Source organism: Chroicocephalus ridibundus, chromosome 2, assembly GCF_963924245.1.
Source record: "Chroicocephalus ridibundus chromosome 2, bChrRid1.1, whole genome shotgun sequence".
Classification (NCBI taxonomy): domain Eukaryota; kingdom Metazoa; phylum Chordata; class Aves; order Charadriiformes; family Laridae; genus Chroicocephalus; species Chroicocephalus ridibundus.
In genome coordinates this window covers 39,100,761-39,115,848 of record NC_086285.1, presented here as the reverse complement: position 1 = coordinate 39,115,848, position 15,088 = coordinate 39,100,761, and the positions used below count along the sequence as shown (strand labels likewise).

Sequence of the window (15,088 nt, the reverse complement as noted above, 5' to 3'; positions counted from 1 at the left end):
CTCCAAGGAAAGCATGATACTTTGCTATTTAAAAAATGAAAATACAGGCTATGCAGCATGCCCTATGAGTTAAGAAACACAGGCTGTGGCAGAGACGGAGGGAGAGCGTGTTCATCAGTACAGATCCTGAACAGAAAACACACCGCCTGCAGCTTGCTCGCGTTCAGGGCTCAATCTTTGCACCTTCTACAAGAAAACAAACACCGATTTCAGCACTGAAGTAGCAGACCCAGCTATCAAAGAGCTGAAACGCCTTTCTGATTTCATTTGTCATGGCATATGTTCTAGGAGAGGGCGGGAGGAGCAAGTTATCAAATCGTAATTAATAATAAAGTTGTAGGTGTTTTAATGCATTCTCTCTGTGCATGTCAACTGTCAGGTCCAAAGCAGCTCTAGAATTGTGACTAATGAAAAACCCCAGACTAAAATAACCATATATTAGGTTCTCTAACTACTGCGACTGACAAGAGTACTAATCCTTACCTGTACGACTCCATTGCTTTTTAATATTTTATACAAATGGAAATCCTTTAGCATGAGAATGAAGACAACATCATGGAAACAGAAATAAGGTTGTCTATTAAGATGCAAAGATAAATGCAAACTGTTTGCTTCATTTTCTCTTCTTTGAGTTACAAATTTCTTGCTGTCATGAAAAACCTTTTCATCTTCCCTGAAATTCATCACTATGGCACTCGGTTGACAAATATATTCATCACAGTAGTGTATTTCCCAGAGATTCCTGTCTTCTGCCTCGAGCACTTTATTCCTTTAGATGATAAAAGTATTTATCTGAGAAGAGTTTACATACATATCTGTGTGGCTGTAGGCTCACGTACACCATCAAAGTATTCAAAAAAATCATACTTCAAGAAAAAAACAGCTTTAAAGATGGATATTCTTTATGGCAGAATCTTTATTCTACAATGGATGTACAGCGATCGTCCTTCCACAATGTTTGGGCAATGAAATGCTCTCTGCTGTAGCAATTAAGAAGCCTGTAAGTGTATTTTATGAACTTAAAAGTTTTATCTGAGGTTCTCGACATGTGGCAATGCAGTTGCATTACTACATTTGTATGTGTAATGACCATTTACATAAAATGGCACCAGGCAATAAATTATTCCTAGGTGAGAATACATGTGTCTGGTTGCTGCATTTTGGGTTATATTTCAGTCTTGAGGGGAAGAAGATCTGAGAAAGCTGACCATTACTGCAGCAACTGTGGTATTGGTAAAACAAGCTTTTCTTCATCTTCAGCCTTCTTTACAGGACACGCTGTCCCCATTTTCATGGCACCTACTCCTACAGTATTGAGTGTGAAAGGGAACATGTGCAAGCAGAATCCCAAACCGTCCTTCTTTCTGAGCCCACCTTGTGTTACATGTAGCTGATTTGCAGAGGTCTCATTTCAGCTGGAATCTGGCTGTTTGAAGAAATGCCTTGTGCATCACTCCCCTATCCCAGCGACCACTTAAGTCTTTATAACCAAATATGTGAACTATACGCTGGAATCACTTTGCCCACAATTGAAACCAAACCGCTCTGAAAGCAAAAACACAGGGTACAGTCAATAAGGCATCGGGAGCTCATCAGGAGAGGAGATTTATGTATGCAGAAATCCTCTTGTCTAAATGAGCAGCTGGCTGGGATATTAGAATTACATCATCTGTCCTCAGAAAGTATGGGGTTCAGATGCTCAGAAACTTCTCGTTCAGAAGTCAGAACCTTTATTTTGCTTCTCACATGAAAATCAGCATTTCCACTTTAATACTTCCACTACTTCCACTTATTCTATTTAATACTTTGCTAGAGCACTGCTGAAATGTATCTTTAACAAAATATCCCTGTGTAGCAGGTCACGTAAAACCTCCCAAGACTTTTATGGTGCATTAAGCGTTCGGCTAGCCAAGATGACTGACCAAAACTCATTCCCTTTTGTGCTTCAGTTTGGGTGTTACTCTTTGAAGAACTGGCCAAGCCTGAAAAAGTAATTTGCAAGATCACATCCCACTGGAGTTTCCAGTTAGTCAATACTGTCCATTCTGAGGTATAATAAGCATGGCAAAAGGACATTTTGAGGCATGTGTTTATTTATATAAACAAACCAGAATATTTGGTTAAATAAATAAAATATTAATAAAACATTCTATTTTGTTTATATAAAGAAAGGTATAACAAAATATTCTATTCTATAAACACTAATTCACGTTGATGTGAGAATGTATAAGAGAATGTATAATGTATAATATTCACAGTGTTTGAAGAAGGAGTCATCGTGGGATGTGCAAATGCTAGAAAATATGTTATGTCTTTTCTTTCTCTTTCCTTGTCTCAGTTAAGTTTAAAGGTACAATTTATTTCTTTAATTTTTATTAGATTCATTTTGGCTTTACAGCTACTCAGAATTAACAGTCTTTTATGATCTCATTCCCAAAGGTGTACAACTTATTTTCACTAACGTTTGGACAGTTTTGAGACTTATTAAAAAAAGAAATCATAAGAAGATTTGGGATAAAATTCTCCTCTGTGTAAACGTCAGCTAGAGCCTAGGGTCCTTTACACCTTTCTTATGCCTCTTTTAGACTCTGCTTTATCCTGCTGAAGGAGATAATCTTATGGGGGGAAAAAAGTTGCACATTATTGAAACTAAAAGAAATGTGAAGTGAACAAGATTTCTAATATGCAAGCTCAAACCCAAAATTGCTACCTTTGTAAAAGCCACCTCTGTATCCCCTTGTTGAATATTTTCTTTATCGGTAATACTGGCAATTAGGCAGCACAAGGACACACCAAACATCTTGCAAACACCCCACAACATTTTTCCCATCAAAACGCAACTGATATAATTTCTTACCATTGTTGCCTCACTCTATATATTCTTAATTTTATGTTTTCTCTCCCTTCTACTTGAATTTTCCTTAGAACACACGGCTGACAGGAACTTAGAGCTGTTTGGCAGGCCCCTGCCGCTTGCTGATTTGTACGAGGGACGCTCACATTTGCCCTACCCTCCTCCGGATATTAAATGTGTTCTTTGAATAAGGAGGGCACACGAGTTCTCTCTCCTCCTGTCTGCACCAAACAAGGACAAAATTGGTCAAATGAGCATCCACAAGCATAATGGTGCTTTAGAAATGCCAATCGATGATATTTGATTGATGATGCCATTATGATATTCAATATGTTTCCATTACAATCAGTAACTATGAACGGCCAATGATCCAAAACGTAATCTCTGGGACAGAATTACAAAACCTTGACTGTTTTAGAATTTGATGGATAAAATGTGTCACAGCATGTGTAAAAACCTTTATGATGATGTTCCCAGCATACCATTATAAAATGAGTGTGGTTTCCATCGGAAGACTAGCTCCCGAGTAATGCTGATTCAGCGTCATAAAGATAAATGCATCCCTCCGTAGGAAGTTACAACATTATATTGATTTCAGACACCTTGTATTCTGTAAAAATAAAATTAGCCCTGCTTCCATTTAGGAGTATGGGGCAGTGTTTGGAGGAGGGCAGTGGCAATCAGGTCTCCTGGATTCTATTCCTAGCCACGGCAGTGACTCATGCCATGACCTTGTGTAAGTCTGTCGACCTCTGTGCCTGTTTACCCACATTAGAAGAATTAAAAAAGAATAAATACCTACTTCCCTGGGGTTGAAATCCTCGGTTAGAAAGAGCTAAATATACAGGCCTTCCTAGCAAACTAAATAAATCATAAGCGTGTTTCAGATGAGTTCACAAAACATCTCCAGTGTGAGGTTTCTACGGTCTCTTCAATTCGATCCCATTATGTATTTCAGCGCAGCACATATGGTCCTATCTTTAAAACACTGGGTAGTGTTACACACTGTGGGATAAGTTACAGCGTGAAGATTTAACATTAACATTAATGGGAGCCGTGCAGTTAAAGCCTATTGCACTCTGACGAAAGTGTGCCCTCAGGAGAGCTATGCTGCTAATAATTGACAAACCACCTGATTTAAAAGGTGTTGTGGAAATTTCTAACTTCTGCGGATGTATATTCTAAACATTATCAGAATGTCGTGGCTTCCAGTATGTTTGTATGTCAATACTCACAGACTTCTGTGAAACATTCTGTTAATGTTCCTAAGGGACGGCCGTGCAGTTACCTACTTTGTAACATGGCATTTAAAAATAACATAGGTGAAACTACCCTGAAATATACGGTAATAAATGAACAAGAAGTGCTCATTTCCTTACTGCACTGTTACATTTAACTTTTGAGGCTTCATTTCAATTGTTTCTATTGCTCTGCAGTCAAATACTGTATTTTGTGGGACACTGGCAGATCAGATAATACTGTTGGTGATATTATCATACTTTTGTTCCAGTTGTAATAACCATTTGGACTGTTTTACACAGAATAAGAATAGGACACTAGCTTATATTGTGACTTGAGACAAAGTATCCATATGCAGCTGATTGGTATCAGGGAAATAACACTTTGAAAATCCCCCACTTCTGCGTTATCCACCTTCATGTAAGTCATCTCAACAACCACTTGTGCTTAAACTGAAACAGTCGGGTATCTCCAGGATCAGTTTTGTAACTTCCATGTTTTACCACTTAAACTTTTTCATACTGTATTATCTTATAACTCACAGGGGGAAAAAAAGCAATAATCTGGGGTCAGACTTCAGTTAGTTGATGACATACTTAAGTACATATGATAAAACCAGCAGGCCTGGTCCCTGGCTGTAGCCTGAGTATTTGAGAAAGGAGCCAGGGAAGCAATAAAATAAAGATGCACCTGCCCCTGCTGAAATAGTGCCTGGCTCCAAGCTGCAAGAGGTGCTAGTGATTCCAGGTGCTGCAATTTTATGTATGATGACTTGTCTACATACAGAAATTACTCTAAATAGCGGCTGAGCTGAAAGTTGATGTTTTTCTGAATAACTCCATAAACTGATAAGCTTCACAGGAGGAAGCAGAACTTTATCAGCTCCCAGACATTCTTTTCACTTTGAAAAGGAGCAGTCTAATTTGGGGACAGACAAAGGCAACGTTTCCTGATGTCATTTTCTCCTTCACTGACTGCATTGATAAAATTATCTCTCATTTCCACAACCATCAGTCTCTTTACCACGTTGTTATCCCAGTCCTCAACCATTTTGCATAGTGTCAAAATCTACCTGTTTCATATTTGCATACAATGCGCTTTTATTCACAAACAAAAAAAGTAGGTAGAATACACAAGTACTGAAGTATGGGGCTATACGAAATTAAGTAAAACACTTACTATAATCAGCATTTACTATAATCAGCACCAACAAGAAAAGGTGCTATGGTGGACCTCGTTCTCACCAACAGGGAAGGGCTGGTGACGAACGTGAGGCTCAGGGATAACCTTGGCTGCAGTGACCACGAAGCGATAGAATTTAAGATCCTCAGGGCAACTAGGAGGATGTATTCCAAGCTTACGTCCCTGGACTTTAGGCACACAGACTTTGATCGCTTCAGGGATCTGCTGGCCAAAGTGCCGTGGGACAAAGCTCTAGAGGGAAGGAGGGCCCAGGACAGCTGGTCAGTATTCAAGGATCACCTTCTCTGTGTCCAGGAGCAAACTATATGGACAAAGAGGAAGGCAGGGAAGAATGTTAGGAGAACTGCCTGGATGAACAGCGAGCTCCTGGACACACTGTCACACAAACAGAAACTTTACAAGGAGTGGAAGAAAGGACAGCTAGGATGGAGGGCATATAAGGAAGCTGTCTGAACAGCAAGAGACCTGGTGAGAAATGCTAAAGCTCAGTTAGAATTACATCTAGCCAAGGAGATTAAGGGAAACAGCAAAAATTTCTATAGGTCATTAATGGTAAGAACAAGACTAGGGAGGGTGTGGGCCCCCTCAGAAAGGAAACAGGGGAGCTGGTGACAAGTGATATGGAGAAGGCTGAGGTTCTCAATGACGCCTTTTCCTCAGTCTTCACTGGCAAGGGCTCCAGCCACACTCCTGGAGTCACAGAAGACAATGGCAGCGGTTGGACAGAACTGCCCCTCGTAAGTGAAGACCAGGTTCGTGACCATCTGATGAACCTGAAAGTGAACAAGTCCATGGGACCCGATGGGATATACCCACGGGTACTGAGAGAACTGGTGGATGAGGTTGCTAAACCGCGCTCTATTATATTCCAAAAGTCATGGCAGTCTGGTGAAGTCTCCGCTGACTGGAAAAGGGGAAACATAATCCCCATTTTCAAAAAGGGAAAGAAGGATGAACCTGGGAACTATAGGCCAGTCAGTCTCACCTCTGTGCCTGGTAAGATTATGGAGCAGATCCTCCTGGAGGCACTGCTGAGGCAGAAGAATAACAAAGAGGTGATTTGGTACAATCAACACGGCTTCACCAAGGGCAAATCGTGCCTGACAAACCTGGTGGCCTTCTATGAGAAGGTCACAACATCAATAGACAAGGGGAGAGCAACTGACGTCATTTACCTGGACCTGAGCAAAGCCTTTGACGCTGTCCCGCATGGCATCCTGGTCTCCAAGCTGATAAAATATGGGTTTGATGGACTGACAATTCAGTGGATAAAGAACTGGCTTGACAGCTGCACCCAAAGAGTAGCTGTCAATGGGTCCATGTCCAAGTGGAGGCCAGTGACGAGTGGAGTCCCTCGAGGATCAGTACTGGGACTGGTCTTGCGTAACATCTTTGTCAGTGACATGGACAGTGGCATTGAGTGCACCCTCAGCAAGTTTGCCGACGACACCAAGCTGTGTGGGGCGGCTGACACGCTGGAGGGAAGGGATGCCATCCACAGAGACCTGGACAGGCTGGAGAGGTGGGCCCATGCCAACCTCATTAAGTTCAACGAGACCAAGTGCAAGGTCCTCCATCTGGGTCGGGGCAATCCCAAGCACCGATATAGGCTGGGCAGTGGCTGGCTTGAGAGCAGCCCTGAAGAAAAGGACTTGGGGGTACTGGTAGACGAGAGGCTCAACATGAGCCGCTGGTGTGCACTAGCAGCCCAGAAAGCCAATCATATCCTGGGCTGCATCAGGAGAAGCATGGACAGCAGGTCGAGGGAGGTGATTCTCCCCCTCTACTCCACTCTCGTGAGACCCCATCTGGAGTACTGTGTCCAATTCTGGAGCCCCTACTACAAGAGAGATATGGATGTGCTGGAAGGTGTCCAGAGAAGGGCCATGAGGATGATCAGAGGGCTGGAGCACTTCTCCTATGAGGACAGACTGAGAGAGTTGGGGTTGTTCAGTCTGGAGAAAAGCAGGCTCCAAGGAGACCTTACAGTGGCCTACCAGTATCTTAAGGGGGCCTACAAGAAAGTTGGTGAGGGACTTTTTAGGGTGTCGGGTAATGGTAGGACTAGAGGGAATGGATTAAAACTAGACATGGGACGATTCAGACTGGACGTTAGGAAGAAGTTCTTCACCATGAGGGTGGTGAGACACTGGAACAGGTTGCCCAGAGAGGTGGTGGAAGCCCCATCCCTGGAAGTGTTCAAGGCCAGGCTGGACGGGGCCCTGAGCTACCTGATCTAGTGGGAGGTGTCCCTGCCCATGGCAGGGAGGTTGGAACTAAATTATCTTTAAGGTCCCTTCCAACCCTAACAATTCTATGATTCTACGAAAATTGATTTTAAAATTGTGACAATGTTTTCTTCCTTTGCCTGGTAAAATAAGATTGCAATCTTAACTGGTTAAAATAAAATAACATAAACAAGTGCACCCCATCAGGCCACTAGTATTCAAAGTCAACAAAAGATCTGCCTCAGCTAGCACCTATAGAAAATCCTTCTGTTCTTCTCATGTTGCTAGTCATCATGTGCCAGGCTCCTACTGGAATCAACAAGCACATGTGCGGGGCAAAACCACACAACTGTGTTCATACAGAATACACTTAGTTGCTTTATTAAACTTTCTTTCTTCTTACTAAAGTCTAAGTAGATTTAGCTATATGTGGAGTGTTAAGGAGAAGTCACAGCCAATTTTTCAAGCTACAGGAAAGTCAAGAAACTTGAAACATTCCTATCAGCGTTGTCTGTAGCAGTACGCAATTCCAAAAAATGCATTCTCTTCAGTCTGTTATTTTTTTGGGGGTGGGGGGAATCAGATTTCAGGAGAAAATAACCCTTCCAAATCATAGTTATCATGCTGGGCTGTCTGGCTGCAGTATTATTTTATGGGAGAGCAACACTTCATCCAATTTCACTGTTCCGTACGCTGCTTTTTGTTCCTTTCACAAGAGGTTTTTAAAGTCCTATCTATGAAGATGTTCTTTGTGTTTGATGGAGAGACCCACCACCAAGCCTGTAAATATATAAGAATAACTCAGATGACATCTCTACCAATCTTCTGCCAAAAAAAACCCGAACATTTAATACATAGTTAAATAGTCCTTCTCTTTTCAGAATTCTTCTGTACTCTATTTGTATATGGCTGCTCCCTCACACCATTTGATAATGCATCAAAGTGTGTCTTTGTGCCTGTCTTCGGCCTGTTCACACCACCCACTACGATGCCAGTTCCACCACGGCTCCTCCTTCCTCATGCCCCCATGAGCACTGGAAGCCAGGCTCTGGCCACAGACACCCCTGCCAGGAGCCACCAGGGGAGCACAGTGTGGCCCCACAGCCGTACCCGCCTTGGGCCTGGACGACCCCCAGGGTGTAAAGCGTCCCCCTCCCCGTTAGCAGAGGAGGCTGCAATTCTGTGACACATTTCTGACGTAGAAAGGCAGGAGAGGGGAAACATCTTCTCCCCTCGGCGGCGAAGGTGCTCAAAGCAGCTCTGGGGTGGCGGGTGACTGCACCCCGCAGGGCCGCGGGCAGGTGCCAGACCCTTCCCCCGGCGGAACCGGGACCGAGTGCTGCCTGGGGCCGAGGGCTGCCGGAGTAACTCGCCTCAGGCCGAGCCCCGACCCCGGCTATGCCGTAAACCTCGTCCCGGGGCTTGTCTCGCCGGGTCGCCGAGACCAGGCCTGAGTAAACCACACCCGCTCCTCACAGATCCGCTACACCCCCCCGAGCCGGACCCACCTCACGTTATCTCCCCCTGCCAGCCCGCCTCGCCCGCCCTGCCAATCAGCGCCGCCCTTACTCCGCCCCGCCTCCCGCCGGCCAATCAGCGCCGCCCTTGGTGGTGCGGGCCGGGGCCGCGGCCGGCGGCGCGGGCGGGCGTCTTTGATGCTGGCGGGCGGTTAATTCAGGAAGCTCCTCGGGAGCGCGAGGAGAGCGGCGGGGCGGGGCCGGGGCTGGTGGGGGGCGGGACCGGGAGGAAGCCCCGCCCCTGGCGGGCCCGCCGCGCGCCGCCGCACGCGAATTCGGCGCGAGGCCCCGGCGCGGGGTGGCGCCGGCGGGCGAGGAGTGGGGGCGTGGCCGGCGCGCGAGCGGGGCGGGGAGCGGAGCGGAGCCGAGCCGAGCCGAGTCGCTGGTGGCCGGAGGCGGCGGCCGGTCGGTGGGTCGGTGCGGCGGCCTCGCCATGGTGTTCCTCAAACTCCGCGAGCAGGTGGGTGCGCGGCGGCGGCCGTCGCCTGCTTCTCCCCCCCCTTCCTTTCCCCTCCCGGTGCCGCTGGGCGCGGCGGCTGCGCGCCCTTCCCTGCCCCCTCCCCGCTGTGGTGTGTGACAGGCGGCGGGCAGGGGGAGGCAGCATGGCCGCTGCCGGGGCCGGGGCTGGGTGGCGCCCGCCCGGCGGCGGGAGGCGCCATGTGCTCCCGGTGCGGGCGCGCCGGTGGCCCCGCTGGGGCGGGGGCCGCCGCCCCGCGCAGGTATCGGGCCTAACAGGTGGCGGTGGGAGGGACGGACGGAGCGCGCCCGGCCAACGCGGGGCTGCCCCGGCCGTGCCCCCCGCCCCGGCAGCGGCGGAGCGGGGCGACGAGGGGGTCTGCGGGCTCCCCCGGGCCCGCGTCTGTGGAAGGGAGAGGTCTGTGGGCGCCGGGGGTCCGCCCGCCCGCTGTGAGGGGATGGGACCGGTCGTGCTGGGGAGGCGCGGCGGCAGGCGGCGTGTCCGGCAGCGGGAGCTGGAGGTGGCCCCGCTCCTCCCTCCCCTCCCCTCCCGGAGCCCGACCCGGGCAGTGCCGCCGCCGGTCGCCGTTTCACGTGCCCTGGCGCTGCCCGCTCGCCCTTTCGGGCCTTTAAAAAAAGACAAACCATCACCCTTTTGTTCGGCTGCTGCATCTTTCTCCTCCGTGGTCCTGGCGTACCTTCCCCCGGTCCCCGCTCCCCTGCTGGGAAGCAGGAGCTGGGTTTGGTTTTTTTTCGTGCCTTCGGTGGCTTGTTGCTTTTCAGCACATCACACCCTTCTTTGTTCGCCCGGCTCTCCGGCTGCCAGCCCGGCTCCTGAAAAAATACTTGTCTTCCCTGCTCTGTCCCTTTTTTTCCTGGTGTCTTCCCCTGTCCTACCTATTGTCTCCCGTGCGGTGGCAAGATACAAAGGTGGGAGGGTCTGCGCTGCCAGTTTGCCGCGTGTGAAAAAAGATGCCTCCTAGAAAATGTGCTTTTTCATGTGTGTTAGACCAAATTCCCTGTAATTCCCATACAGCCTGCTGTTGGTCTCCTTGACGCTCTTCCTTAAGATAACTGACTGTAATGCATGGAGACACACCCCCCCCTACGCCCCCCCCCCCCCCCCCCCCCAAAAAAAAAAAAAACCAACAAAGGAAAAAAAACCCCAAACACTTAGAAACTTCGCAGTGACTGGGCAACTGGTATCCTGTGTCTCTTTATTATGCTGATCGGTATCAGCTCGTCTTTACCTGCTCGACATTTCAGCAGTCTGCCTGTACCTCTGTCTCTTTACGCTTAGGTTGGAAAGTCCCTTGGGATTTTGTAGTTAAAAAACCGTTTAGCAATATGGGGCTGGGATCTTTATGTCTTGCTGTATTTTATGTAAACTTAGTGTTGTATTTATTTTTTTTCCATAGTCCCGTCTGTGAGTGAGGAATGATTGTGGACCGGAAATTCACGTAGCATCTTTGAGTTTGGTTTCTTTTTAGGCTTCATTACAGTTCTTCTATGGGAGGCTCTCCACAGAAATGAACACTTGTTCATCTCTTCTGTTGGGAACAGAAGGGAATAGGCCCTTCTGTTAAAACCAAGAAATACAACTCTTCTTCTGTTTCACAGTCATTGTGAAATAACTAGCAAAACCCCATCATCAATATGTTAACATGAAAGTACTGTATTTCAGAACTTTTCCTTCTGGGAAGGATCCTGCTATTGACTGGTGCTGAGGTGAAATACTGGACTGTGTGGGACCACTGGTCTGACAGAGTAAGGCATGTGAGGCTTTTGGCTTCTATTGTGGTGGAGGTTTTAATCCGGAAGCATGAGGTGGATTTTTTTAGAGGCTTCGTGGATCTGTAAAGGTGCCCTGATGCACTGGGAATTGCCGTATTCTTTCACTTGAAAGAGGGGTGGTAGGGGCAGGGAAAGGAGGGAGGGAGGGGAGCGCTGGTTTTGAAGAGGCTTTTATAGGGCGAGTGATTTTTGCAGCAGCTGTATTTCTGCTGGATAAGTGTCAGTTGCTTGATAAATCCGTTATTCCAAACTAAATTCTGTTAAAATTGCTTTCTTGAGGAATGCCAAGAATCATGAGGAATCATATTAACATGAAATATCTTGGTTTTGCTACTGACAGAGAATTCCTCCAGGTCAGCGTTCTCGTGCAGTGTGCTGCAAGAGGTCTTGACTTTAGGACTTGACGCTATGCTAAGATTATCACACCACCTGCTCGTTATAAAAAACAGCCTGTGGTACTGTAGGAAATTAGAGGTGTTTATCTGCAGTATTTCATGAAACATGCTTCTAGTTTGCTTAAACCATATACTCTCCTTCATAGTGATGCGTTCATTTAGGATAAAGTAAATTGTCATGTGTGTCTGTGGTGAGTCTGTCTGTCTTCAGTGGTGGCTGCGTTTCATGGGGGAGCGCAAAGGCTGCTCTGTTGTTTGTACTGTATGAAGGAGGGAAGTGATTTGCTAACGTCCTCCTACAACAGTCAGACAGATTAATAACTTTCTGGAACAACAATTCTACTAAATAAAGTATTACTTTCGTGTATTTCTTAAGATTATTTTCCCTCCCAAATCAACAGAAACCTGTTGATTTTGTTCTTTGATAACGTAGAAGGGCTCTGTGTTACTAATTTCAGTGTCAGAATTAGGCTGGGGAGAGGCAGAATTGGGGCATAAAGGCAGCTTGCTATTTTCTTACACTTGGTTTAGTTTAGTTCTTGAAGTTACTGCACGCTAGCATAAAAGCAGCGCTCGAGAACTTACGGTGAGGTGAGGAATTCTGCTCTGAGGCTCTGAGTTGAGCTCAGAGGGTGAAATCCCAGTTGTGCTTGCAGATGATTTAATTTACTTAGTACGCTGATAAACAAAACTTTGATCCTACAGATGCTTAATGTGTTTGTGAAGCTCAAATATTTGGTTGTCTTTGGAGGCTAGTTTGATACATTTAACTTTCAGAATAAAGGTTTTCCATGCACTGAGAAGAGCGGGCCTTTCCTTGGGTTCAGAGAGCAGCCAGCAGGTACATACTCTACAAATTTGTGTTAACGCTGCTTGAGCTGTATTGCTTTGCAATCCTAAGAGGTAGGAATATCTTTCAAAGTTTTGATATAATTCAGGGTGTATGTTCCACTTTCAGAAGTGATTCACTTTTGCTTTCAAAGTATATTAGGTATCAGAAAAACCCAATGAGCCATGTTTGTAAAAATTGCGTTTGAAGCTGCATTGAACTGTATTGAGCAAAGTTGATACCTGTAATGCTCAACAGCAAACTTTAACTCCGGGACAGAAAGAGCAATCAGTCAAGTGTCAAGTTAGAAGCTGCAGGTTGTTCTCGTTGCTCTTGGTTTGTTGTGCAGCATTAGACACACGTGTTTAAAAACAGAGGAAGTGAATCTGCAAATTCTGTCACTGAAAGTTAAGCCATTCAAGGTAGAGATGAAAAATATAGTAAGTGTACCTTATGATTAAGGTATTTGCTCTTCATATTGTTTGCCTTCACGCTGTCTTCGTATACCAGGCTCTTCTGGGTGAGAAGCTGCTTTAACTACTAAAATGCCAAGTGAAAGGGAGGCTGTAGAAGTTTGTTTCTTCCTGAAACACTGTGGTACTCTCCTGTAAGAAACCGCATTGAAAGCAAAGTTCAGGTCAATGTTCGCTGGTGTTTTATCAGACCTTTTTTGGGGGGGAGTAATGTTCTTGTGAGTCTCCATAATGGTATGCCTTGGTCTCCTGTATAAAAGCCCTCTCAGCTCTGCATAGCTAACTGTGAAAGGCGAAGCGTCTTCTGGTTTTTTGCTATTCAGTGATAGTTTCTAGGTATATTAACTGTTGCCCAGAACAGGTAAATTCTTGCTTTAAGGGGTTGCGAGTTAGCCTCTCTTGCACATATGGAGTGATTGACAGCCCAGTTTTTCTTAGTGGGTAGCTGAAATTTGGATTGCCTAACAACTGAGTTGCTTTTCTGTTACAAGCCTTACCTGTGTATGCGCCTACAGGTTGTCTTTTAGGCTAGCATAAGCCTGCTTTTAAGTAGAGTTCTGTTGAAATACATGAAGCTCTGATCAAAACTGGCTGAGTTTTTTCTTTAATTTTGCAGCTATATAACTATTTGTGGCAAAGCTCATTGGATGCAGCATCGTTGTAGCTGGTAAAGCTTTATTTTTTTCCTTTCAGTACGTGATAGTTTTAATGACACATTTCCTGTTTTCCCTGAATCTTAAATATGTAATGGCTCATAATAATGGGCATTTGAAGGGAATTTGTATGGGATCTTTCTGTATGACTACTAGACTGTGCTTGAGGCAATGCATTTATTCCCAGGAGTCAGATGTGAGTGGAAAGGATCGGAGTATGAACTGCATGAGGATATTAGAGTGACCACTTATCTTGAAAGTCCTTGAACAGCGAGAGCACTGACTTCTTTATTGCCCATTTATATCTTTCTCTTAGCTAAGATGGATCTTGTTCAACTGGCAGTTAAACAAATGTTTGCAGTGTCATAGTGAACGCTCTGAATGCCTCTATGGTTGCTATTTTCATTACTGCCAGCGTTAGGCTTCATTCTTTTAGAATTCATGCCAAGAATAAACGTCCCAACTAGTTCCTTGTTACACTAAGAGGAGGAATGGTCTCCTGTGGTGATGAAAAGGAGCTGCTGCTGTTTGATGAGGGAGGGATATGGTGGGAATGGAATTACGTGGTATTGCTCTACAAATTCTGTTCAGACATAGACTAATGAGATATGTGTTTTAATATTTTTTTTGTTGTATAGAAGCTACCTTAAAGTTACTGTTCTCTTAAAAACAACGCAAAAGACACACACACAGAAAACCGCCCAAAAAACCAACAAACCAAAACAAACCCAAAACTTTGGGGAGTCTTGTTGAACTTGAGAACTACTCTTTGCACTCTATTCTCTATCGCACATTCTTCCTAGAATTTGCATCTAATCTGTTTTAACTGTATAAAAGATAACTAAATTAGGAAGCTGTAATATTTATTGTACCTTAAGTCTTACTGTTAATTCTCGTGTTCCCAGGCTAAGAACTCACATGTACTGAAAAGATAAGTTTCTTTAATTGATGGAAAACTTTGAGTAACTTGAACTCCATTTATCTTGTTATACGAAGTAATTACCAGCCCTTCCATTAGAACATGTTGAGAGAACCTGGTTCTACCACGTGTTCGGTTTGGGGGATCAGATTCCCTGATGGTAACTCAGGAACTTCTAACTTGTGAGCAAGTAGTTCTTCTCAGTGAAGAAAATAAACTTCTTTTTTAAAAAAAAAAAAAAAAGGTGGGGGAGAAACAAAGCAGGCCTTGATTCTGCAGTCAGATACTCATGGCAGATCCTGTTAACTCAGTGGCCTTCTGTGAGGGTATAAAGGTCTATTCATGTAGATAGCATCGAAGGTTTGTGACCATTACTTGAAGGCAAATATCAGGCGGAAAAAAATTGAGGCAAATGTGTGCTTGCCTCTGAAGAAGGGACTTCCATAGCACCCACAAAAAAGTCAATGATTCCTGTAGAAAGCTAGTTAGTAACTGTTGAGACTCTGAATTAGCAATCTGCTGTCTGAT

At 45.4% G+C, this 15,088-nt stretch overlaps 1 protein-coding gene across 1 annotated transcript in view; it reads left to right on the top strand.

Annotated features, from left to right (window-relative positions):
- The first annotated feature begins 9,349 nt into the window (after nucleotides 1–9,349).
- The window catches only part of ANKRD28 (ankyrin repeat domain 28), a 125,642-nt gene continuing 119,903 nt past the window's right edge, over nucleotides 9,350–15,088 (top strand). Inside the window, exon 1 of the mRNA XM_063325133.1 lies at nucleotides 9,350–9,501. Within this exon, the coding sequence (XP_063181203.1) occupies nucleotides 9,475–9,501 (27 nt within the window). The 5' untranslated portion in view covers nucleotides 9,350–9,474. The remainder of the gene's footprint in view (nucleotides 9,502–15,088) is intronic.